Source organism: Pleurodeles waltl, chromosome 5 (genome assembly GCF_031143425.1).
Source record: "Pleurodeles waltl isolate 20211129_DDA chromosome 5, aPleWal1.hap1.20221129, whole genome shotgun sequence".
Classification (NCBI taxonomy): domain Eukaryota; kingdom Metazoa; phylum Chordata; class Amphibia; order Caudata; family Salamandridae; genus Pleurodeles; species Pleurodeles waltl.
The window spans coordinates 1,802,893,113-1,802,919,921 of NC_090444.1; the positions used below are offsets into that span (position 1 = coordinate 1,802,893,113).

General features: G+C 43.8%; 1 protein-coding gene across 3 annotated transcripts in view; it reads right to left on the reverse strand.

The window, feature by feature from the left end:
- Positions 1-26,809, reverse strand: part of LOC138296815 (zinc finger protein 318-like) — a 142,188-nt gene that overhangs the window by 14,970 nt on the left and 100,409 nt on the right. For all 3 annotated transcript variants that reach the window (XR_011203906.1, XR_011203905.1, XM_069236269.1), the window contains exons 5-6: positions 14,437-14,536; positions 6,492-6,967 (exon numbers count right to left, since the gene is read on the reverse strand). Coding sequence is in view for 1 of the 3 variants with exons in the window: in XM_069236269.1 (XP_069092370.1) it covers positions 6,492-6,967; positions 14,437-14,536 (576 nt within the window). In the remaining 2 variants the exon portion in view is untranslated. The remainder of the gene's footprint in view (positions 1-6,491; positions 6,968-14,436; positions 14,537-26,809) is intronic.

Genomic DNA, 26,809 nt, shown 5'->3' on the forward strand with positions numbered 1-26,809 from the left:
TGCCAGTGGTCCAATACCAGCTCTTGTGGACTAGTGCTGACAGCTGAGACAAGTGAATCACCCACCTTGCTTCTGGAAGTAACACACTGTCCATCTTAAGCAGGACTATCTTGCTTCGAATGGGAGTGTAAAATGTCCTGAAAGCCAATTGGACTGCTATCAGCTCCAGGTAGTTGACAGAATAACCCTGTTGCTATTGTGCACAGTTACCTTGAACAGTGATGCGGTTGAGGTGTGCTCCCCACTTAATGAGTGAGGCATCTACGGTAATGGTTACCTTCGGTTAAGTGTCCAGGAAGGCCTACCCAGCAACACATTTTTGCAGTTCCACCCTTAGAGAGTGCGCTGGGTTCTGCCTCATCGGACAGTCTTGCAGGGGAGGTTGTGCCTGAAAAAGAAACTGCAAATTTTGGAAAGACCTCTGCTCTTTTGGTTTAGGTAGGCTTTCCACCTCGATGGAATTAAGAGTTTGATCAGCTGTGGCACAGGATGCACATTGTTTGCCACAGACTGAACCCAAACCTGTGTAACAGGACACTGCTGCCAGAGTTCTAGGCATCGTTCTCCACTCTTGTTCTTTATCAGACAATTGTTTTGTAAGGGAAGACGTGGATTGCATCTTCGCATAAATGTGCAGCTACCAGTGCAAGACATTGGATGAATAACCTTAGGACAGCAGTGACCCTCTATAGGTAGCACTTTGAATTGGTACTGATTTCTACTTCTACAAAAAGCAAGAAGCAGTGATGTGTTGGGTTTATGGGGATGTGGAAGCATGCATCCTTTGCATCAAAGGTTGCTATGGCATTCCCTGTGCGGAGTAATGAAATGGCTTCCTACGGGGTGGTCATTTTGAAGAATGTACCGGTTCAATGGCCTGATGTCAAGGATGAGGTGCAGTTTTATCCTTGTTGAGGATGTACAGGGAGTAGGCTATTTGGCCCTGCTGGTGAAGCGGGGCAATCAGTTCTAGGGCATCTTTAGTGAGGATCGCTTGTACTTTATTCTACAATATTTGTAGGAGGTCATCTTGACTGATTGTGGCAAACAGGTAGTTTGGTGGAAAGGTCGGGAAATTTAGGCAGTTATCCACTGTACCACCAAGAGAACCCACTTGCCCTCTCTTCCCACTGCAGAAGGAATATTCAGAACCTTCCCCGGACAGGAACTGTTAATCTCAGGGGATGGTTGGTGGATCACTGTTTGGAGAAATAGGTGCCAATGCCCGAGCCATCTCTACCCTTGCTTCTGCCATTTCCACTGTAGCCACTTTTGCTGAAGGTTTTCAGTCTTTATCTTGAAAGAAATGCTGTTGTTGATATTCCGGCCTCTGGGTAGCAATAGAAAGCTCTGCACCTCCTTTTGCCTGCTGGTTGCAAAACACAAACCAGGGTATTTGGGTTTGCAGTGTCCTAGGCTTTAACAGTCTCTGTATCTTTTAAAAAATTGTTAAGCATACTGTCAAACTTACGAGCCGAAGCGATGTTGGCCACTGAACTTTATGCTAATGAGGTGCTGTAGAACCTCTGAGCAGTATCTGCCAGTGATTAAGAGAACTTTTCTCCTCTGCAATGCGTTATTGACCCCTCTTGTGATACGCCTCGGTGATGTGTTTGATTAACTCCTACATCACCTCCCAGTGATAACGACCACATACAGAGAGCAGTAACATGAAATGGTGATTCTGCACAGACTGGCTACACCCACAGCCACTTGCTTCCCTGTTGCATCAATCTTCTTCCTCTCCTTATCTGGAGAGGAGTATCTCCGGATGCTGGAGCTGAAGATCTTTCTGGTGGTATATACACCACCAAAGGGTTTGATGGGACAAGGTCCCTGCTACACACTGGGTCATCGGGGGCTCCACTGTATTTCTTCTCAACCCATGGGGTGATAACTCTCACCTTGACTGGGTTCTTGAAGTTGTCAGTACTGCACTTGGTCATGTGTTTTAGCATGGGCGAGCAGGGGACAAAAGTCTTGGTTTTAGAAGGAGTTCAGACTAAGAAGCCACTGTTATCCTAAACAGTATAGGGCTTCTGGATCACCATCTCCCTGGCAGCCCACATGATAACCCTCTCATGGACGATCCGCATCCCTGGGTGGATCATATGGGTTGCCCGGATATGAATCAGGATAGCAAACGGACAGCTGTGGTAACTGAGGTGGTGATGGCGTACGAGGTCATGGCTGCGGCTGGGCCCTAGAGAGAGGGTGCTGTGATGGGAGCACTGGTCGCCTTGCCCATATACTTTTTGGGGACTGGAGAGAACTCTAATTCCTGGAATATTTAATCCTCAAAAGGGAGTGTCCTCCTTTAGTCCTGGCTGAGGTCTATGTGTCTCCTGCTGTGGGGCTGGACGAGTTAAGATCTTTCCCGTGGAGAGGTGTATGAAGATCTTTCTCTGCCTAACACTGGGCCCCTCTTTGAGCTCCAGGATGAGAGGAGGCTCAATGGGGTTCCAACTCAGCATTGTGGCTGAAGATGCTCCTGGAGCCAACTGTAGGGGGCTGAGATCTTTTGGAGCCAGGAATGGATGCAAACATTAGTGCCTCTTTCGGGTAGCCTCTGGCCTTGATGGCCAATTCTATTAAGGAAGTTGTGCTCTGCCTCGGTATAAGAATAGTTTTAGGGTCACTAACTGTGGGTGAGGTTGCTCCTGAAGTGATTGTTGGGAAAATGAGGGCATGGTGGGAGGGGGTCTTTAAGTGATTGTGGAGAAAAGGAAGGCCTAGGGTTTTTTGTCCTGGGCCCAGTGATCCAGCACAATGGGAGTTCCTCCTCCTCTAACTTGACACGTCAGAGGACAAGACCTCATTAACCTGTACCGGCAGGATACGTGAAGGACCTCCCTCTTTGTGCTCACAATCAGCAAGATCCTCGGTCCGAATAGGTCTGGTTCTTCAGATGGGTCTCAATGCTGCATTTTGTTGTGGACCAAGCGGTGTTCATGGTGATATCAGATGGTGTTTTATATGCCATGCAGGTCAACTACTCATGCCCTGGAGACTGGGAGAAGTTAAAGACCCAATGCTGAGAGGATCATGGAAATTTGTTGCATTCAGGAAAAAAATGCAAGGGTGTCTTCTTCATAACACCCTCCCCCAACAGTCATTCTTGAAAGGAGATACTTTCCACTGAAGAAGCTGTGCTGAGTAGGTTCAACACCAAATCCCACAAGGGCATTGACACAGTAGAGAGTACTACCATCAGTTCTTGATGATTGACACCAAATGTTCTGAGGAACTTGTTTATGGTTCCCAAGCTAGAACGTTTAAACCTGGTAGGGGGAAAAAAAAACAATATGACGTGGATTCTTAGTCCTGGTACACTGTGGGCTAAGGAAGGACTCATAAGACAACTTGTGACTGAAGCTTCTTCGAAACAATTTGAAAACGCCTATGCCCAACACGAGGTGGCAGGAGAATGCAGAGCACTACATGCCATACATGCTACAAACACAGATTCCTGGCCTTGTGACTAAATAGGAAATACTTCAACTGCCCCCTAGTCTTTGAGAGGTATTTGTAAAGAATCTGGTAAGAGGCATTTTAATGTTGAGCCTGTAAACCATAGTTCTGAGAATCGAAGGCTATTTTGCTCTGCTTCACCACCTGAGCGAATGTAGCTGTGCACTAAATCAACTCTCCCCTGATTAAAGCTTTTGAGGCATTCCAAACTATAATCCAGGATTCTTAGTTTTCAGCATTTTCCTGAAAATAGCACTTTACCGTATTTTGGATACAGGCTGTAATTACTGAGTCTCGAATAGTAATTTTGTTGCTTTTCCATGGAGGTCTCAAAGATGAGCTCTGAGTTGCAATCTAAAATTAAGGAAGAGGTCAGATGCAACAGAGGATCCAATGATCTGTGGGGGCGGGGATGGAGGTGGTGGTATTATAATCTCCCCCTAGTATAAGACAAACCCAGCAGAAGCTGTATGCAGTTGGGAATAAGAAATTATAGAACCACTCCTTCCCAACATTGGAATAAATGTAGGTTTTCTACCCTCTACTTAGATTTCTATGCGCTCTTTAGACTGCTGCCTGCACTTGAAAAACTCACAGGCCTTTGACGAGGCACTATGGTGACTATGCTTACATGCTGGCAACACTTTCACATTTTTCCAATGTGCTACCTTTCAAAGGTAAAAAAGGGACATTCTCTGCTCTTCCGGAAGCCTACATAAGTACCTGTACACGTAAACCAAGTCATTAGCCTAGTTTGAGCGTCTACTAGCCGTTAAATTATTTGCAACTACTGCAACACCATCTCCTTTCTCTCTAAAAGCCAGAAGAGGGAATAGCGTACACCACCTAGAATTCTTCCACATCATCAGAAACAAGAAACTGACATTGTAAAAAAAAAAAAGTTATCAAATTTGCACATTGTAGGTAACCATAACCAAAGCTGCATTTATTGGACTAAGGAAGACAGACCATCAATTTGAATTGTTTCCACACAATTCACCAACATTTCTGTCTGTTCGTCCAATACCATGGCCTGTTCTTTATCTAATGTCCCAATAACTACAGCAGAGTGAATTGATAAACGTCTTGGAACCACAGACTGATCATCCCTGGGTGTTTTAATAGAAGCATGTTAAAATATATTTTGCAGCAACCAGGACAAAAAAAAAAAAAAACTAAGTTCTCTGCCTTTCATAAATATCACTCTACAAGAATATCAACCTGGTTAGAATGTTTCTACAAACCCTTCACACCAAACCCCGCATCCCAAATATGCAAGGACTGGTGTTGGAAGAGAAAATTACCCTAATCCCAAAACATGAGGGGAATTAAGTCGGACACAAACTAAGAATTAAAAATAGGTTAAACATTTTGCAGGGAAATATTCACTGATGGTTATGTTTTTGAAAATCTACATTGTAGAATGCATGTTCTTTCAAAGCAGGAACACACACACACACCCATCCCCCCCCCCCTAAAAGACAAGCATGGCGGTACAGAGTCAGGTCTGGTCCATGTGGCAATGAACCTTTCTATCTAGGAGAACAGAATGCCAGGCAGAGGCTTTAGTACAGTCAATGCAGCCACACTTAAACTCTTGAGAAGAAACCGATTTAGCAGGTATGAGCAAGTTCAAACATTTTACTTCTTTTGCCATTCCAGAATACTTTAATTCAGGTCTCACGAGTCTGAATGTCTATACTTTTGCTGTATAGGGGAAATATCATGAAGGTTCCTCTGCACCAGGTAAATTGTCTGCAATCATAAAAGGTTTTATGTTGGAAGGAGCAGATACTCCTGAATGATAGTTCAGAGACATAAATCTTATCTTAAATCACAAAGTCAGATTTAAAGTGTTAAGGCAAAATAAGTTATATAACAGCTACATGGTTTACCAAATTACAACACTCTTAAAAAAGGGCCATATAAAGGGAAGGAAAGCCCCTACTAACTGCAAAATCCGAAAATCTGTATGCGATGTAGTCAGGCACTGGCTGAAATTGGCGGAAGAATTAAAAACGGTTTGATCAAAGGCCAGCATGCTGTCCCAAATGTGGCAAAGAATCAAAATAGCAAGCTGAAAACTGAGGGGAAAGAAGCCCATCCTCAATTAATGGTCTTCTAGAGGGATTGCCAGTGGCATACACATTTGTAAAATTTCCACCTATTATTTTATTTTAATGTGATGACGCAGCTGCCAGGGGGAGGCTCAAAAATAATTACTTTGCTCTCTGTCCCATAGGATCTAAGCTGCATCGCACTGGTTAGGCCAACAAAACTGCTCTGAGATTCCTTTATGTTCCCAGCCCAAGGGGATGTGGCCAGGCAGTTAAGAGACTGTTCTTGCTGGAGGAAGACCAAGACTGATTTGCATGGAGTTGTTTCCAGCCTTAAGCAGCACAGTGGGCAAATAATGATGGACTGGAATGCAACCTGAGATTTTTGCAGCATTTCATCTGTCTCCCCTAGTTTTTGGTTAAGCTGATCTCTTGAAGGCACAAGGAACAGCAGGAAGCGAGCAGTGATATCAGTCCATCATGGAGTTTTTCTTACAGTGACGTACTGATGTTAAATTAGTTGCCAACCCAGCTGACAAGGTAAGCAAAGGATTAAAGTAGTGAACTACCAGATGTAGTACAATTGTAAAAGAAAGCAACTAGGCTGTATTACCCAAAGGCTGGAGTCCAGGAAATGTCTATTACACCAGTCCCACGAAGACAGCTGTGCGCCAACTACTTCTAAACACTCCCTTCAGCTGAATACATTCACTCCATGACTTAAGTATAACTTAATATTAACAGCCATACAGGACATTACAAATAGGCTCTAGAGGTGCAGCTCAACAGGTTAGCAGACCGAGATATACTTGCACTTGCTCACCCATCCAACAAAAAGCAACTTCCCATGAGATAATGATGCATTTGTACATGAGTACCAAGTCTGTACCTATTATTCTAAAATTCTATTAATGAACATCTACAAACATGTCTTATGCTTAAGGACGAGGCATTAATACAAACCTGCAAATCTGCTGTTACCGTGACAGGGGAAGTAGATTTGTCTCCGCTTCTGGACATGTCCGAATTGCTGTGTTTTGTTTGGGGTCTGGATTTCTCTGTTTTTTTGGATTTCACTCCTTTGCTCGTCTTTTCTTGGCTCCTCGATCTCCCTCGGTGGTTGAGCTTTTCTGGACTCCGAGACCTCTCTCGTTTGTTGGTCTTTTCTTGGCTCTTGGACCTTCCTCGTCTGTTGGGTTTTTCTTGGCTTCTGGACCGCTCTCGTTTTCGGTCTGTCGATTGCTTTCGTGGTTTTCCAATATCAATCCCCAGAATTTCTGCAATTGCGTCAAGCTCTGATTGCTTCTCAGATGCCAAAGTTTCCTCTTTTTTCAACAAAGTGAGCTCACCAAAAAGGTAATCATGTGCCTGGGTCACCTCCTTCAAGGCATGGTCTGAATGGCCGTCTCTGTCCTGACGTTTCACAAGGTACATCTCTGCTGCTCAAAGAGAAAAAAAGGAGGAAGGCACTTTAATATAAATGAGTTACTCTCAAAATTCACAAAAATTGTAGCATATTGCCAGTCTAAGTCGACCACTGCTTTATAAACCCCGGCATCCCTAGGGGCTTGAACACTATTCTACAGTCAAAACTGGTGCACTAGCCAATCCTCTAATAGCTGGATTCAGAGAATGAATTTTAAGAAAATATAGTTTTACTTTGTTGGTGTTTATATCCTTTAGATTACTTTTTACCTAAGCATACAATGGCCGATCACACCACAGTACAGGGTACTTATATTCGGTTTTAATTCGATATGTGTGTTATGCACCAGTCTCATCACAACGCGGGTGAGGTTACCTCTGATGGGATATCGATAGCCAAAGCGCGGTTGGCTGTGGACCTTCAGTTTGTTGTTGATGTATCTTTCACTATGGCTGGATGGGCTGTGTCTTGGGAGTCTTCTTGTGCTACTATCGTTCCTAGGAAAGTTGCCTTGCCTGTTAGGGCTGCTATGGCTCGACTACAGAACTGTTCTTTTCACCCCTTCTACGACGGGTTAATCCAGTTTTTCACAAATAACTGTCTACCATTCATCAGCATGTTAATTATGTTACCTTGGACTTCACATCTAAATAATAACACTCTAAACCAAGATATATTCTGACTAAAGTTTCAGTCCTCAGTTGTCTGCTTGCTGACTCAGCTATGATGTAATATTAGTTCAGTCTTTTTTCCTCAATAAGATGTTAGGTCAGATCTAGAATTTCCTACACATTTTTAAACATTCATATAGGTTTAAAGCCTCTACGAAGCGAGGAATTCACCACTGAATGACCTCTGCCCACCCAAGCAAATGCGTGCAATCGTTTGCTTTATTTGTACAGTGGTGGATCAGAAGTAATTCCCACAATAGGGGGATCTTATTCTTGTCAGTTTTATTTTAGAATAGGGAATCTTGTTCTATATGTGTTTTAACATTAACTGTATCTTGAGTTGAGGCTCTGGATTTCTTCTCCATGCCTTTACCAGTAGCAGAACTTTGGAAATCTTACTCTGTTGCCATTTCAATCACCCCATCCAGCCTAGACCAGAACCTGGGATCATGGTTGACAAACTATCTGTGTCCAACCAAGAAAACACGATTACCTCTTCCTGCGTCCTTAATAAAAGCTTGAGGTGGCTTCCTCTCGAAACCTGCCGAACAATCACCCAGGCACTCATCACCTGCAGGCTGGACCTCAGAAACACACTGTCAGAAAGTGTCACCAAGTCGCTCCAGATCATTTGGAATGCAGCGGCCAAATGTCCACTTACCTCAAAGACCTCTACTAGTCCCTCATACACAAATATGCACTGTTCAAAATACTCATACAAAGCACTACGCACTCCAGATGCCAACTACCTGAACATATGCTCAGCCAACCTCCTGATCGCCTTTGTCCCACACATCTGAAGAGCCCGAATCTACGGCTATGACCTCTAGTATCTGGCTCCTAATGTAAAACTGCACTTCACAGCCCTTTTTCATCCTCCATCATATTTACACTTTAGATATCTCCTGTCATGAACAGCAGAGCAGGAGGTCATGTGGGGCTGACAACCTACTGCAATATGTTTCAATCCCAGACTGTGGAGCGTCTGGCTCTACATGCTTCCATATCTGTTCCTCTGCTGCTCAACAGGTTTTCCAAAACATCACTCTCCAAGGCAATGGTCTCCAAACCTTTTAAATGCCACGTCCCACTGCTACCCCTCCCAGTTGAAAAATAAAAATCATTGGGCCACCCTCATAATTTTTCACAATTGTTTTATAAAGATGGCAATGTTTAAATATGTCTAGACCTATTTAAACATTGCAGTTAACTACTGTTACCGTTTTAGAAATGCAATGACATGCTTCTGCTCAAAACAAAGGCATGTTATCTGTATAGTGCTTTTTTTGGCCAGTGTCTAGCTTTTTCAGTCTTCTTGACTTGTATTCAGACAAAGAACACACCTCTCAGCATTGTGTTTACACAGCAGTATATAAGATGCAAACACTGTGCTTGATATTAGCAGCAAACATTTGATGGTAACCAAACAGAACATACAATGTTTTCACTCCGTAATCAAAAATGGAGAACTGTACAAATGTCACTGAAACAATGCAACAATAATCATTATTTCTTTACAACCTGTAGACCCCCAATGGTAGAAAACTTCCAAAAAATAGATTGTCAGCTTTGCGCAATGTCTTGAATTGCTCTTCAGTATTAATCCTCTGCTCTAACAAATATCAGGAGCATTTATGCTCTCTTCTGAAACCAGAAATAAAATAAAAAAATCTACCAATGGTGGTCACGTAGTGGTGCACTTAGAGTCGAGGTCAGTGGGATACCGTCACCACCACTGGATCATGCCAAAAAAGTAAAAATATTTTATTTTAAGAACATTCCAGACACAAGAGCTAGAAAGATGGTAATCTAGAATAGGTTCACACTATGAAGCTGAAAGCAAACTCAAGGCAGTCACCAGTCTAGTGTTTCTGTAATGCAATACAGCACTAGAAACACTGAAGACTGAGATAAGGAGGTGACAGCACTGACCGGAAGTGAAAGCAGTCACCACAAAATACATTCTATCACCTTTGGCTATGGGAGTCCTCTCACTTGTATGGGTATCTATTTTGGCAAACAACATCTTTAATGAAAAAGATATGCTTCCTAAATGTGTAAACCCATACAAATTTAGTTATCAGATGGAGGCTATCATTTAGGATTTTTGCCCCACAACCACTTTATTGGTCTCAATAAAATATCACATAACTCCACATATCAGATGTTTATTCCCTGGTACAAAGATCCATTAGACATCTAAAGTTTTAAGTTTTGATAATGCTTAATTTACTCTTCTCTGAAGGTCCTACAACCATCATACTTAAACTGCTGTTTTGCAAGAGCGACACTAGGTGGATGTTTCCACCAAAAAGCAGTAGTAGTTTGTTTCCCACCTGCATGGCAGATGATTTTCTGTGCAACTAAAAAAAACTCCTTGGAGGAACTGGAAGATTACTCAACGGACTGTAAAACAGTTTAGAAAGGGTCAAGTACCCCTTAGATAGCCTGACTGGCTTCTCACTCCTAATGCAGAACAGTCAGAACATGGAAATACATTTTAATTGACTGAAGTGATAACTGAGACTGGCTGAAACAGTAGGTTGCTTCAGAAATTCTGACTGTCCACCTATTGAACTATCACACTTGACTCACTGTTTTTTACCAGTTTACTTCGATTCATGCCACTAGTTTACAGCAACTTTATCTACAGTTTGAAAGTCTACTGTTGCACTGGTTGAAGGAAGTCTACTTCACATGTTTCGGTTTGTTTGTAGTTACATGTATGGTTCAACTACTCTTGCAACATTTGATCCCACCAGCTAGTTCTCTCTCGCTCTCTCTCATTCACCAGAACACTTAACAGGGAAGCAGATATACAGAATACCACACCTCCATTTTGTGAGCCCAGCTTTCACTGCGCCCTAATATGGCCCAGTGATCAAGAAATCCTAGGAGACTGGTAGGAACCCCAGACTTGCTGGGAATTCTTGTTATTTGTTTAAAAGTGTTTGTACTGCTACCCGTGTTTGTTTACAGTAGGTGCCCTGTGTTTCAGCCAGCTTAGTGTTTTTAAACTGCTGTTTTTTTTGTTTTGTTTTTCAACCAGTGACTGTTTGAAACTTCCCTCACAGTTTGTGACAAAAGACTGCATAAAGCCCCCCCCTCCCCCAGCCACATATCTGAGTGTGTGACAAGCAGTATTTCAATAAGTTTTCAATCTGTCCCTTACCTGGAAAGTAGACTCTGCTAGCTTGGACATGTGGATTCTGCCTGACTGTATCCAAGGAGATTCTGAATGGAGGAGCACCTCCCTGCTCCCTTACACAGGGGCTCGGGCTTTAGTTAACTTGGGCATCTACTCATGCACCATAAACAGACCACATTCAGATCGCAATGTCTCATCCAACAGCACAAACCACACATATCCACCACAACTACAACATTAAGGCACTTTCATTCTCACACCAAATACAACTCTGCCCATTACCACTAACACATCAAGCCATCACCCACACAACATAATACTACATTATTTTCAGCCATCTAGACACACTCCCTGTTCATGCAAACTATCCTCTACTTGCTCCTGACAGACCCCTTTTATCATGACACAACCTAAACTCAGCCTTCCATCACACCATCCACAAACTTCCTCCCCCTCTCTTCACCAATTACACACAACCATACAATCCTTACAGTCCACTATACATATTACCTCTGCCAGTGATCAAATCTAACACGAACATCCCTAACTCTCACCCATTCCCTCTTACACACCTCATACACTTTTCTCCTAAACACAAACACCCCCTGTAATATTCTAATACCACTCACCAGCACTAACACATACAAATCCTTCACAGAAAACCATCACATCAATCTCTCCTCTCACTACTCTATAAAAACAAAACAAACCACACACATCAGTGCATCAAAATAACTCAAACCTTCATAAATACTTTCCGTCACATCCACTCCCAACCTCATGACAACACAAATAATACACATCCGGGCCAATCTTTACTCCTAAATTTTCACTCTTCACAAACATCTACCACAAGCACCCCAACAGAGCAACATTCAATTATCTGCCTCTCATCCATTGCACAATTTAGAATCTTACATTATGATCCACATGATCCACCACCACCCCTAACCCATACTCCTTCCACAATAAGCAGAAGCAAACAAAATAAACAGGCCACTCTTAACAACTTCACATCCCCTTGTCTATTACAAAATAAGGCTACACTACAAAAAGCACGACACTCATCATGTCACTCTCAGCCACCAACGCACACAGACCCAACAAAATGCCTCCTAAGCCTGCTGGACGAGGATCACTATATAGAAAAACAGGACTATTGTGACCCTCACACTTATCACAACTAACACACCTGCTACAAGCGTGGCTCTAGGATGGCCCCATTTCTCCTGCTTAGCTTTCGCCAGGAACACCTTCACCTCCCTTTCTTTTGGTGCAGTGATTCCCAACCTTTGGCCCTGGGACCCCTGGGGGGCCGTGAAGCCTCTTCAGGGGGTTTGCGACGGCTTAGAAAATTTTATATTAATAGATTAGGTCACCGGCGAGGGGTGTGGGGGGGTCAGTGTTGGGAGGAGTGGAGGAAAGTGGGTGGGTAGGGCCGAATTCCAATAATGAATCAGTGGGGGTCCCCGGGTTTCAGTAATGATAAAGTGGGGGTCCACAGAAGTCAAAAGGTTGGAAACCACTGTTTTAGTGCCTTAGGGTTCATGCTCTGACAAGAAGAGCATCCCCCGACGTTATGATCCTAACTTAGGCACTACAGGCAGTTTTCATGTGGGTCAGTGACCAACATGTTACCTCCACACTCTGTACAGGGTTGGAAGCCAGACTTCTTGGGTGGAAACATTGTCGCACAAACAAAACTTCAACAATAAAGCTACCTCGACACAGTGTAACCATACAGAGAGGTAGAAAAACAGTTACTGACACCAGCAAGAACTTCTTATGGCTCTGATGACATCAGATGGAGTCACATGAAGAGCTGTTCCATTGTGACACCCTTGTCGATGTTGAGAACTAAAAAGAAAACAATTCTGTCAAATGCTGGCTTAATGGGAGTATTCAAAAGGTGAAGAATCCACAGGTAGATGTATCCATCAGAAAGTCTTTGCTTCTGTTCACAAAAGTTTGACCTAATTTGCTAGTTGCATGTCTGCATAGTGAAAAAGTCATCTGCAGTTCGGGCTGCAAAGCCATGGCCGCTTCACAGCATCTTCGGTCTGGGTAACTTTTCACTTCATAATTCATATGGGGCCTAAAGTACTTTCTTTTCAAATATTTTGAATACTGGATTTTCTACTTGTTGGTAATGCTCGCTTTGGTCCTCTGGCCTCATTCTCCTCACTCAGAGAGATGAGACGTCCGTGACCTCACGAGCCGATGGTGCGAGCCTATTTATAGGACACGAGGTGACACATGAAGCAGTGCACTGCACAGCAGCTTTTTTTATTTCATTTTTATGTTGCTGTTCTTATGTGCTATGTACATATTATAGGTATACATTGAGGTTATTAGAACACTTTATTGCATGTCATTACAGGACACGCATGTCCATTGAAGGACTGGGAAGGCGAGATCCATGTCAGGCTTGCAGGGTAACCACTGTGTAAATAAGTTCCATATAAATTATTTTTATGTAACTTATCTTATGTGGGTACCAAGAAACTCTGATATGGTTGGGGACCTACCTTGGATTCCCACGAAAAACATACATTTGAATCCTTTTCACAGCCCGAAAAAATGCCAATGAACTAGCCCTGTAGGAGCCTCACTGGGCACCACTGGTCTAGGTGAAAAAAACACTATCGTCCAAACCCAGGCTTCCCACTCTACTCTGAGTGATCCAGATGGCAAGGCCAAGACTTCAAACTTTGAGTAGCCACCCCAACCGAGATAATCCTCACTTTAAAACCATCAGACAGTTAATGTTTTTAAACGTTAGGCTGGTATTGCCAAAGTAGAGGAATAATTCCTTTAAACATTTAACAAACTGAAATATAAGGCTGCTCCTTTTCTTTGCTCCTAACTCTTTTGACCCCCTCATCCCCTGGGTTAAATGCCACAAAGGTGCCTCTTTGTGGCTTGTTTGGTGCTATAAAAGTATAGGTAAACACCCTAGAAAGGGCTGCATCTCTAGGGTATCACAGCCATTCTTTAGGAGTGAGGCAAAAACACTCTTAAGATGGCAGGCTTGTTGTGTCCCATCTCCTGCAGAGACAAGCCTGCGAGGGTTGCTATGGCACCTGGCATACATCCACTACACTCCAAACCAAAACACATAGGTAAAAGACATTGTCATTTACAAAGCCAATAGCTCTCACAAATCTGAGACATATTGCAATGGAAATGCTAGTTTTCTTGTGTGAGGCTGCTTGATCGGTGGGTAATAGTTTTTTTTTTTTTTTACTTGTCCAACTTACTCTCTTCTCCTTCTGTTTCAGTTTCTTAAGGTCCTTGTTGAAACACTCACTTTAGTTCTCCTAGTCACCAATGTTGCATTAGTAGAAAGAAGTTGTTTTCACACGATTAAGATACAAGAAAAAGTGTGTTTATTTGTAGTTCCCTGGTTACATAGAAGGTTACATTTCTTAGGTAATACTTAACCCACGAAGAGGTGTTGATGTTTCTAGCTCAACCTCCAGGTTCTCCCTGACCCTTCTGACAGACACTACTGGAATCAGGGAATGCGTACATTCCACATAGACATATTACATGCACTACAGGACTCAGTCAGAACAAGGGAACACAGGATTCTGCACTTGTCTGCTTTAGGATGGATTTCACCAGAGGTAAAATGTTGGTAAAATGTACTAGGAATCATACCTAGCTGTTTACGTGTATGCCCCAGCTTCTCCTCCAAGAAGGCAATTTTTTTTTGTCGAGTCTCACGAACTTCCTTCAGTTTCTGTCTTTCTTCGATTACCTGAAAGAAAACAGGGATAAATTAGCCAGGATGGTATTCTTCAGGTAAAGGAAACAGCTCCAAAGGAAACAATTATGGAGAAGTCCTAGTAATGAACATTATTCACTTTAGACAACATCTATTTTCAATTCAGTTTGAAGAACAAATTAATTACCTTTGGTAACGCTTTATCTGGTTAATACATATTCTAGTTGCAGATTCCTTACCTTAGAAATTCCCCAAGACGTCAGCCTGGATCCAGAGACTTTTTTTCTAGAGCAGTATCCCTGTGCACCATCACTTGGTGTCGGTCAGCTGTGCATCTGTTGTTGTGCGTGCTGGATATAATGTCGAAGGACCTAAATAGGCACCACCCCGGCTTGCTGACGTCCGTTTCTTTTCATGACTTTCCATACCCGAAGCATGGAGCCACGAAGAACACGGACCACTGGTGTATCAAATCTACAGCCCTGAAAGGGAAGTCCCTGGCTCTAGGAATGAGATTGCAGAGAGGGGAGGATAGGTGGCTCGGTAAGGAATCTGCAACTAGAAAAGGTCTCTACCAGATAAAATGTTAACAAAGGTAAGTAACTTGTTAATCCAATAGAGACTTTTAGTTGCAGATTATCTACCTTCCCCAAAGGCGGGTTAGTGAACCAAGGTCATACTAGGAAGTCCTGCAGGACCAAACAGGCACAGTACCTGTCCCACTGGACCCGACTGTCCAGACAGTAATGTTTGATGAACATGCGCAGGGGTGCCCACAATACTGCGGGACAGATGTCCAGGACTGGAACCCCATGTGCTAACACAGAGGTTGCAGCTGTTGCTCTGGTAGAGTGAGAACCCAAAGCCTCTGGGGTTTGCCCTTTAGCCAATGCAAGCATTTTTAATGCAAAGGACGGCCCATGTAGAGATGGTTCTCTTCTGCACTGCCCGACTAATCTTCGCACTCACATAGCCAACAAAGAGTTGATCATCCACATTGTTGGTACGATCAAAGTAGAACACCAACGCTCTTTTTGGGTCCAGTCGGTGGAGTCTCTCCTCTTCCTTACAAAAATGAGGAGGTGTGAAAAAATTAGGTGAGGAATTGGCCTACATGAAAGGGCGTGACCACTTTTGGCAAAAAGGAAGCCCTGGTGTGAAGCACCACTGTGTCAGGATGGATGTAAAGGTAGGGTGGCTTAGATGACAATGCCTCCAGCTCACTCACCTTGCGGGCAGATGTAATGGACACAGGGAGGCTGTTTTCAATGTTAGAAGCCTGAGAGGCTCAAAAGGAACACACATGAGAAATGTCAGAACCTAATTCAAATACTATAGGGACATGATAAATGGTAATGGAGAAAACATGAAGGTAAGACCCTTAAGAAGCCTAATAACTAAAGGAGACTTAAACAAAGAGGGTTGATCAGGTAATCTCAGAAACAGAGATAGCAGGCAAATAACCTTTAAGGGGGCCCAAAGTAGAGCTCTGCTGGGCCAAAGAAAGTATGAACAAGAGGACCTCAGAAAGATGAGCAGAAAGGGGGTCAACAGACTTGTCTGTGCACCATGCTATAAATTTGTGCCATCAACAGGCATATACAGTTTTGGTGGAGGGAAGCCTGGCTGCCAAGGTAACGTTACAGACGGAAGGTCAAAAGCTGTCAACCAACGTTACTCAATCTCCATGCAAGAAGGCAGAGATTGGAAAGGTTCGGGTGTAGAACCCTCCCCTGCTGCTGAGACAGAAGATACTCCAGAAGAGGCAGTCTTATCGTAGGATCAATGGCCATGCTTAATAGTTTGGGATACCAGACTATTCGTCACTAGTCCGGAGCCACAAGGATTACTTGGGCCCAGTCATTCTTGATCTTCTTGAGAACTCTGGGCAGAAGTGGCATGGGCGGAAAGGCATACAGAAGGCATGAGCGTCACTTGAGCAAAAAGCGTTGCTGAGTGAGTGCCACCTTGGAAACTGCAACGTGTGAAATTGCTGACGATGCACGTTCTCTGCGGAGGGGAACAGATCTAACTAAGGCTCTCCCCACTGCTGAAAGAGACCTAGCACCACCACCAGATGGAGACCCCCCCAATCGTGAGCGACCATGCATTGTCAGCTGAGATTGACTGCTCTGGCGTTCAGGGAAATGCCCTGATGTTCCAGCAAAGTCCAGAGGTACACAGCCTCTTGACAAAAGGTCCACTACCCCGCCCCACCCTGCTTGTTGCAGTACCATGTGGTGGTGGTGTTGTCTGAACACCTGCAATACTTTCCTTTGAGAGAGGGAAGGAATGCTTTCAATGCCAGTCTGATCACCCTGAGCTCCAAAAGATTGATGTGGTGCCAGGACTCCGCCAGAGACCAGACGCCTAGATTCAGTGGCATTAGAGGGGTCAGAGGGCAGTAGCCAATGGCTACTATCCCTGAGGGTGGCCACACCCTTCCTGTGCCCCCTCCCTCTAGGGAGGGGGACACATTCCTGTCCCTATTGGTCCCTCTCCTCCAAACCAAGATGGAGGATTCTGCAAGAAGGGGGTCCCTTCAGCTCTGGACATCTTAAGGGTTATCCTACCTACAGTGGTCACTCTTCATTGTTTTACCTAATTTTTCCACTGGACTTGCCACCAAAAGTGGGGCCTGGTCCGGCGGGGCGGGCATCTCCACTAGATGGAGTGCTCTGTGGCACTGTAACAGGAGGTCTGAGCCTTTGAGGCTCATCTTCAAGTGTTACCGTTTCTGCAGGGGGAGGTGTGAAGCACCTCAACCCAGAGCAGGCTTTGTTTCTGCTCCTTGGGAGCACAAAGGCTCTCAACCCATGTTGTCAGAAACTTGTCTTTAGTGGCAGGCTGGCAGAGACTGGTCAACCCTGCACTAGAGGGTTGGGTAAAATACAGGGGGCGTCTCGAAGATGCCCTCTGTGTGCATTTTACAATAAACCCAACACTGGCATCAGTGTGGGTTTATTGTGCTGAGAAGTTTGATACCAAACTTCCCAACCTTCAGTGAAGCAATCCTGTAGCTGTGGAATTTGTAATGAGAAACTCCCAGCCCATGTGCTTAATAGGGTCACACTGCACTTAAAATGTCTAAGAATGGAATTAGACACTGTAGGGTCATATTGCTCATGCAGCTATGCCCTTACTGTGTTATAGTGCACCCTTCCTTAGGGCTGTAAGGCCTGCTGGAGGGGTGAGGTACCTATGGCACAGGCAGTGGTTTGTGAGCATGGCATACTGGAAGGGTTGCCATGTTAAATTTATCTTTTGCTCCCCACAAACACACACAATCTGCAGTGGCAGTGTGCATGTGTCCCTTTAGGTGGCACAATACATGATGCAGCCCTTGGGGACCCTCCCTGGTCACAGAGCCCATGGTACCTTTTACAAGGTGTAGGAAGCTGGCTCTGTATATACTATATCAAAATGCGATACAGTGTGGACAGAGTCCAGCGGTTCCCCCAGAGGTTTACCAGAGGCTACAGTAGATAATACTAATGCTCTCTTTTGTGGTAGTATGGTCGAGCAGTTAGGCTTATCAGCAGGCAGTGCAAAGCATTTGTGCACACACAGAGGCAATAAATGAAGCACACACTCAGACACCTAGCTGATTTTGGGCCTTACATTCTTCTCTGAGATCCAAGAAACAATGACAGGATGTCCTTCGGCTATCCTGAAATGGATGCATCCCATTGAGAATAGGTCAAAACTGAAATGTTACCGTTAGACACCCCCACTCCCCAACACACAACTCCCCCCTCTCCCCTTAAAGTAGTTGGCTCTGCCTGTTCTTTTTGGGAGCTGCATCTGTACTAATTCAAATGGTTAAAAGAATAGGCTTTAGGCTTGGAAAACAACCATATGCTAGCAATACAAACCAATGCATTGTCTTCTGCTTGTTTTCTCGAAATGAGAATCCTCAACAACATTCTGCTTTTCCTCTCAGTTTAAGACTCCTGTAGACAGTGCAGCCATTAATTCATGATTAGATTATGGGAGTGATTGCTACTTGGACTTCACATCTTCTTTCATATGTGGACTGCAAGGGGTTCTGAAGATGGCGGTAAGGTCCATACATAATCTGCGTAAGTGTGATAGTCTCTGAGGCTGACAAACCCACTCACCGGCTCCTGGTGCCAAAGGGAATCCAAAAGAAAGTGCTGAGTTTACGTGATAGAGATGTTTGAGACCGGCCAACCTTCTTCCAGAACTTGCTACCAAGATGTTCTGCTAGGTGTATTTGTTGGTGTAGTTTGCTGCCCTTGCTGACTGTTCAACTCTTTTCTAGAGCAGTCCTGGGCAAACTAGCCTATTTTGTTATGGCACCGATCCTCTCTTCCTCTTGATGTCTGCAAGCAAAATAACAGCGAACTGTTTAAAAAGTTTCCCAAAACCAATCTTTTCTACTAAGTCCCTCTCATTCTCTATCCATTCTAGGGACTCGATCACTTAGGGCGACTGTTATCACACTTTACAAATATTTTATGCATTCATTCATATAGACTGGAGATCTCCTTTGCCACCACAGACCTGTTGCCCAGTAGAAATGATAAAAGTATGAGTTCTCCTCTTCTTCCTCTGCTGCCCCTTTCCCTCCTTAACAACTGCTCTTACTTTCCATCCTTCCTTTGTGGATTACCAAGAAATACTTCAGAAATCAGTTATGAAGCCAATGTTCTCTCATTAACCAATTGCCTGAAAAACATAATGATTGATAGCAAAACTGATAATTTACTCATCCAAACTACAGTCCATCACACTAATCACTCAAATCACTAACACACTCGCTCTTAGCTTCACACAGCATTCTATTCATGCAGCTCTCCATGAAGACAATGTCCTTTCCCCGTTTCCTGGGACGCCCTTTGACCTGGTTCCAGTATTCTCCCACTGTAGATTTTCTTCCTTATAGTGGATCCCCCATGTCCAACAATGACCTAGTACAGAACTGTAATAAATGGTGGTAACATTTTCTATTGCTTTGTTTTTCCATGTGTGAAACTTGTTGTGAACCTCATTTTGCTAATGATGTTGAACTCTGATTGTACCTATATACCATGGCTTGCTTAAAGACTGTTACAAAGAAGTTTAAAGTGGGATTGAGCCTTGTGTAATTTAAATAGCGTGAAACAAGTACCAATTAAAACGCTTCAGAGAAAGCAAACCACATTTTTTGTTTAATTTCTGTCCCCCTGCTGATGCCGCAAAGTTCTAGCTTTAAGCCATGCATGTCAAAATCAATAGCCATTTTCATCATCTGGATTTAATAATCTCTGTATGTCATGTTTGGGAAACCGTCATCCAGTGCACATTCATTCTCGCGTTGTTAAAACTGGTATGTGGTCATTTAAGAACTGTCTGATGTGTATGCACACAGAGTAATGGTGGAGGTCACACTTACTGTTTCTATTTAAGTTGTGGGAGCGACCCCAGTACAGATGAAACTCCTTAGCTGCATTTCTCTTGGTATCCGACAATGTGCTTTAGCCCAATCTAGTTTTCAAGGTCCAAATGTCAGTGTCTTCTACTGCAGAGATGTGCTCTCACTCTCAGATTAAAGGACACTCCCTATATGGGTGAAGAGGTCCTCAGCTGTGCTGTTGGATCATGAAATGTGTTGACTTTCTCTTTCTGGCCATGATGCTGGTGAACTGGTGCACTGATACGTCAAGCTTATCTCCATCTTTAAGAGTGAATAAAGTGATCCAGTTGGAGTAAAGGCTAGTCCTCCCTTGGCTGCCTTCTGTCATCATCCTTTCTGGACAAGCAGACGTCACTCATGAGTCCTTTTCTCTCCCTCTATTGTTTTCATTTTTTTTCTGGGGTTGTTGAGTAGGAGAGAGGAACTAATGATGACCAAAAAGCCCTCTTAAGAGAAAGTGAAAGAGGACCGCTTGCCCCCTTTGGCATGTTCTCACTTAAGCATTCCCATCCCATCTTCCCTGAGGCACAGAACGCAGCACAGCCACGGAGAGGAGCCAACTGCATTAGAGTCTCCCCTCTGCTGTACAGAGTGAGAAGGGGTTTGCCCACGCTCAGCTCCTGTTCTGTAACAAATGATGGTGAACAATGTTTCTTGATCAAAATAGAGTTGTACAAAGAAGCTTCCTGCTACTTTTTTCCCTTCAAGATGGAACTTGCAAGATCATCTTTTTCTTTTTTTTTCAAAACAAACTTTATTGCATTTTCATCATATACCTTATAATGATTCAGCATCTCATGAGAAGAGCTAGTGATACTGCATCATAACGATATAACTTCACACATTATTATGCAGAGATACATGCTTGACAGTCTCTTAACATCATTGCAAAATCATCTTTTTGTAGCCACATTTCAGCTGACACGGTTGTGTTTATGAAAGTAGCATCAAAGAATGTAGATTTTCCTCTCTGGCTTGGTAATCTAAGTCTTGGGAAAAAATTACTTTCTAATCGATACTTCTGAGCGCATATTCCTCATCTTTTTCATACACACAGACACCAATCTGGGACCATAAATTTTCCAGCAATTGTTCCAGCTTGTCAACAAATGATGTTAATGTACTTCACGACAATACTGCCCCGCTTCTTGCAGTGACAGCATTGAGCTGTACATAGGCACCACCCATTCGTTTTGACACCCATTCCTTTCTTTATGCACTTTTTGACACAGACCCACAGCTCTTTTATCTGTGATGTGCTGACTCCAAAATACTTGTCTTTACAACAGTATGCTTGGTGAAATGTACGCTACCTTTACTACAGGATGTAGGTCTCTGGTCAGCCCGATGCCTGCCTGTGGTGCCCAGGGTCTAAGCATGGTTTGAAGTTATGTAACAAATGCTTCTTGATGAATCCAAAGGCAATCAGGTGGCATGAGATGAAAATATTTTACCAAAGCACAAGAAACTGGGCAGATCACTCTCCAAGCCATGGGGCTGTTTTCATTCTGGTTCTTGGGTCCTCTACAAGTTGCTGTCATAGCGGAAGTTGAATGTGAAGTCTAGGGATATGCCCTTATTAAACACAAGAAGTCCAAGCAGGACTCTTATCAAATCCAAGTCCTCCAGGTTGCCATCATGCCCTGTTAGTAGTAGTTGTTTCACATTTTGTCTGGCTCTTCTGCGGGTGGCCTTTTTTGCTTGGAAAATCTTTCCAGACTCTGCTTAAAGTTGTTTCACTAGGTGTCCTTTGAGAGTTAGTGTTTTTCTGTAATGTTGGGGCTGAAAATATATGGAAAATGTCACTTACCCAGTGTACATCTGTTCGTGGCATTAGTCGCTGCAGATTCACATGCTGTGCACATCCCGCCATCTGGTGTTGGGCTCGGAGTGTTACAAGTTGTTTTTCTTCGAAGAAGTCTTTTCGAGTCACGAGATCGAGGGACTCCTCCCATTTCGGCTCCATTGCGCATGGGCGTCGACTCCATCTTACATTGTTTTCCCCCGCAGAGGGTGAGGTAGGAGTTGTATATGCTAGGAATAGTGCCCATGCAATGGAGTGAATACGTATGTACATAATGTAGTTTAAAGTAATATATATATTTACAAATATACAGATGTTCAAGATCAACTTCTAAACGGCTACAGGCTCCCGGGGAGGCGGGTGGGCGCATGTGAATCTGCAGCGACTAATGCCACGAACAGATGTACACTGGGTAAGTGACATTTTCCGTTCGGTGGCATGTGTAGCTGCAGATACACATGCTGTGCATAGACTAGTAAGCAGTTATCTCCCCAAAAGCGGTGGTTCAGCCTGTAGGAGTTGAAGTTGTCTGAAACAATGTTCGTAGTACTGCTTGGCCTACTGTGGCTTGCTGTGTTGTTAGCCCGTCTACACAGTAGTGTTTGGTAAATGTCTGAGGCGTAGACCATGTAGCTGCCTTACATATTTCTGTCATTGGAATATTTCCTAGAAAGGCCATGGTAGCACCTTTCTTTCTAGTTGAGTGTGCCTTTGGTGTAATAGGCAGTTCTCTTTTAGCTTTAAGATAACAGGTTTGAATGCACTTAACTATCCATCTAGCAATGCCTTGCTTAGAAATTGGATTTCCTGTATGAGGTTTTTGGAAAGCAATAAATAATTGTTTTGTTTTGCGAATTAGTTTTGTTCTGTCAATGTAGTACATTAACGCTCTTTTGATGTCCAATGTATGTAGTGCTCTTTCCGCTACAGAGTCTGGCTGTGGGAAGAACACTGGTAATTCTACTGTTTGATTTAAGTGGAACGGTGATATGACTTTTGGTAAAAATTTAGGATTTGTTCGTAGAACTACTTTATGCTTGTGTATCTGAATAAATGGTTCTTGTATGGTAAATGCTTGAATTTCACTTACTCTTCTTAAAGATGTGATGGCAATTAAAAATGCAACTTTCCACGTTAAGTATTGCATTTCACAAGAGTGCATGGGCTCAAAAGGTGGACCCATGAGTCGTGTTAAGACAATGTTGAGGTTCCATGAAGGAACTGGTGGTGTTCTTGGTGGCATAATTCTCTTTAGACCTTCCATAAATGCTTTTATGACTGGTATTCTAAATAGAGAAGTTGAGTGCGTAATTTGCAGGTAAGCTGAAATTGCTGTAAGATGTATTTTAATGGAAGAGAAAGCTAGCTTTGATTTTTGCAAATGTAGTAAGTATCCTACGATGTCTTTGGCAGATGCGTGTAAGGGTTGAATTTGATTATTGTGGCAGTAATATACAAATCTTTTCCACTTATTTGCATAGCAATGTCTAGTGGTAGGTTTCCTAGCTTGTTTTATGACCTCCATACATTCCAGTGTAAGGTCTAAATGTCCGAACTCTAGGACTTCAGGAGCCAGATTGCTAGATTCAGCGAGGCTGGATTTGGGTGTCTGATCTGTTGTTTGTGTTGCGTTAACAGATCTGGTATGTTTGGTAGTTTGACATGAGGCACTACTGAGAGGTCTAGTAGTGTTGTGTACCAAGGTTGTCTTGCCCATGTTGGCGCTATTAGTATGAGTTTGAGTTTGTTTTGACTCAGCTTGTTTACTAGATATGGAAGGAGTGGGAGAGGGGGAAAGTGTAAGCAAATATCCCTGACCAACTCATCCATAACGCATTGCCCGGAGACTGATCTTGTGGGTACCTGGATGCGAAGTTTTGGCATTTTGTGTTTTCCTTTGTTGCAAATAGATCTATTTGTGGCGTTCCCCAACTTTGGAAGTAAGTATTCAGTATTTGGGGGTGAATCTCCCATTCGTGGATCTGTTGGTGATTCCCGAGAAAGATTGTCCGCTAGCTGGTTCTGAATTCCTGGAATAAATTGTGCTATTAGGCGAATGTGGTTGTGAATCGCCCAATGCCATATTTTCTGTGCCAGGAGACACAACTGTGTTGAGTGTGTGCCTCCCTGTTTGTTTAGGTAATACATCGTTGTCATGTTGTCTGTTTTGACAAGAATGTGTTTGTAGCTTATTATGGGTTGAAAAGCTTTCAGCGCTAGAAATACTGCCAATAGTTCTAAGTGATTTATGTGAAAGCGTTTTTGGTGAGTGTCCCATTGTCCTTGGATGCTGTACTGATTGAGGTGTGCTCCCCACCCTATCATGGAGGCATCTGTTGTTATTACGTATTGTGGCACTGGGTCTTGGAAAGGCCGCCCCTGGTTTAAATTTATACTGTTCCACCATTGAAGCAAGGTGTATGTTTGGTGGTCTACCAACACCAGATCTAGAATTTGACCCTGTGCCTGTGACCACTGTGATGCTAGGCACTGTTGTAAGGGCCGCATGTGCAACCTTACGTTAGGGACAATGGCTATGCATGAGGACATCATGCCTAGGAGTTTCATTACCTTTTTGACTTGTATTTTTTGATTTGGATACATGGCCTGTATTACATTGTGAAATGCCTGAACCCTTTGTGGGCTTGGCGTGGCAATCCCTTTTGCTGTGTTGATTGTCGCCCCTAAGTATTGCTGTGTTTGACACGGCAGAAGGTGGGACTTTGTGTAGTTGATTGAGAAACCTAGTTTGTGGAGGGTTTCTATGACATACTTTGATTAACCAATCGTCTAGGTACGGGAACACATGTATTTGCTGCCTTCTGATATGTGCAGCTACGACTGCTAGGCATTTTGTAAAAACTCTTGGCGCAGTTGTTATTCCGAACGGCAACACCTTGAATTGGTAGTGTACCCCTTGGAATACAAACCTTAAGTACTTTCTGTGTGAAGGATGTATCGGTATATGGAAATATGCATCCTTTAGGTCTAGTGTTGTCATGTAGTCTTGTTGTTTGAGCAGTGGGATTACGTCTTGTAATGTCACCATGTGAAAGTGATCTGATTTGATGTAGGTATTTAATGTTCTGAGATCTAATATAGGTCTCAGACTCTTGTCTTTTTTGGGTATGAGAAAGTACAGAGAGTAAACTCCTGTTCCTTTCTGTTGGTTTGGTACTAATTCTATTGCTTCTTTTTGTAGCAACGCCTGAACTTCTAGTCCTAGAAGATCTATATGTTGTTTTGACATTGTGTGTTTTCGGTGGGACGTTTGGAGGGAATTTGAGAAATTCTATGCAATAACCATGCTGGATAACTGCCTGGACCCAAGTATCTGTTGTTATTTCCTCCCAATGTTTGTAAAACTTGCTTAGGCTCCCCCCCACAGGTGTTGTGTTGGGGATGTGTGACTTGTAGGTCACTGCTTATTTTGAGGAGTTTTGGGACTTTGGAACTTTCCTCTATTTTTTTGGAACTGTCCCCCTCTATATTGTCCCCGAAAACTTCCACGCAGATATTGGCTCTGATAAGTGGGCCTTGTTTGTGAGGTCGTGGGTTCTGTGCTTTGCCCTCGAAACCCCCCTCAAAACTGTGTTTTTCGAAATGTGCCTCTGCTCTGTGGGGAGTAGAGTGCGCCCATGGCTTTGGCCGTGTCAGTGTCCTTCTTAAGTTTTTCGATAGCAGTGTCCACCTCCGGCCTAAACAACTGCTGTCCGTTAAATGGCATATTGAGCACAGCTTGCTGTATTTCTGGTTTAAATCCTGATGTACGCAGTCATGCATGTCTCCTTATTGTCACTGCTGTGTTGACAGTTCTAGCAGCTGTGTATGCAGCATCCATAGTTGACCGTATCTGATTGTTGGAGATACTCTGTCCTTCAACTACTTGCTGTGCTCTTTTGTGGAACTCCTTGGGCAAATGTTCTATAAAATGTTGCATTTCGTCCCAATGAGCCCTATCATATCTGGCCAACAAAGCCTGTGAATTTGCAATACGCCACTGGTTTGGTGCCTGTGCCGCCACCCTTTTGCCTGCTGCGTCGAATTTGCGACTTTCCTTATCTGGAGGTGGTGCATCTCCTGAAGTATGTGAGTTTGCTCTTTTGCGAGCTGCCCCTACTACAACTGAGTCCGGTGTTAGCTGTTGTGTGATGTATACGGGGTCTGTTGGTGGCGGTTTATATTTTTTCTCCACTCTTGGAGTAATGGCCCTTCCTTTTACAGGCTCCTGAAACACTTGTTTGGAGTGTTTGAGCATCCCAGGTAGCATGGGAAGACTCTGGTACTGGCTGTGTGTGGACGACAGTGTATTAAATAGAAAGTCGTCTTCAATGGGCTCTGCATGTGTGTAGGCTGACATTATGAAATGCCGCTGCCCTCGACACCACTTGTGCGTAGGCTGTACTATCTTCTGGTGGCGACGGTCTAGCTGGATAACAGTCAGGACTATTATCTGACACTGGTGCATCATAAAGGTCCCATGCGTCAGGGTCATCTTGACTCATCCCTGTGTGGGTCGGGGATTGCATCATAGGTGGAGTGGCTACCGGTGATGGTTGCGGAGAGCATTGTGGAGATGGTGGCGGGGTTACTTGTTTAGCCACCTTTGCCTGTGGCTGCTTGTCTTTCTCCTGGAAGGCAAGTTTGCGTTTCATCCTAATAGGAGGGAGAGCGCTGATCTTTCCCGTTTCTTTTTGGATGTGGAGCCGTCTTTGGGTGTAGTCCGGCTCCATTGTCTCTAATTCCTGTCCAAATGTATGTTTTTTCATTTGTGAGGACAGTCCTTGTTCCTCTGTGTAGGAACCTGATTTCGGTTCCGAAGCCGGATGTTTCTGTATCGAAACCTTTTCGGCTACTTTTTTCGGTTCTGACGAAACCTTTTTTGTTTTCGGCGTCGTGGTCTCTTGGTGCCGACTCATTTCGGTGCCACTGTCTCGGTGCCGAACCTGCTCGGAGCCACTATCTCGAGCCCGAGATTGCTGTGTGGCGGTATCTCGACCGGAGTCGGATGACTTCGCCACCAGCGTGCCCTTTTTCGGTGCCGATGATAAGTCACCTATTTTTCGGGTTAAGCCATGGCCTG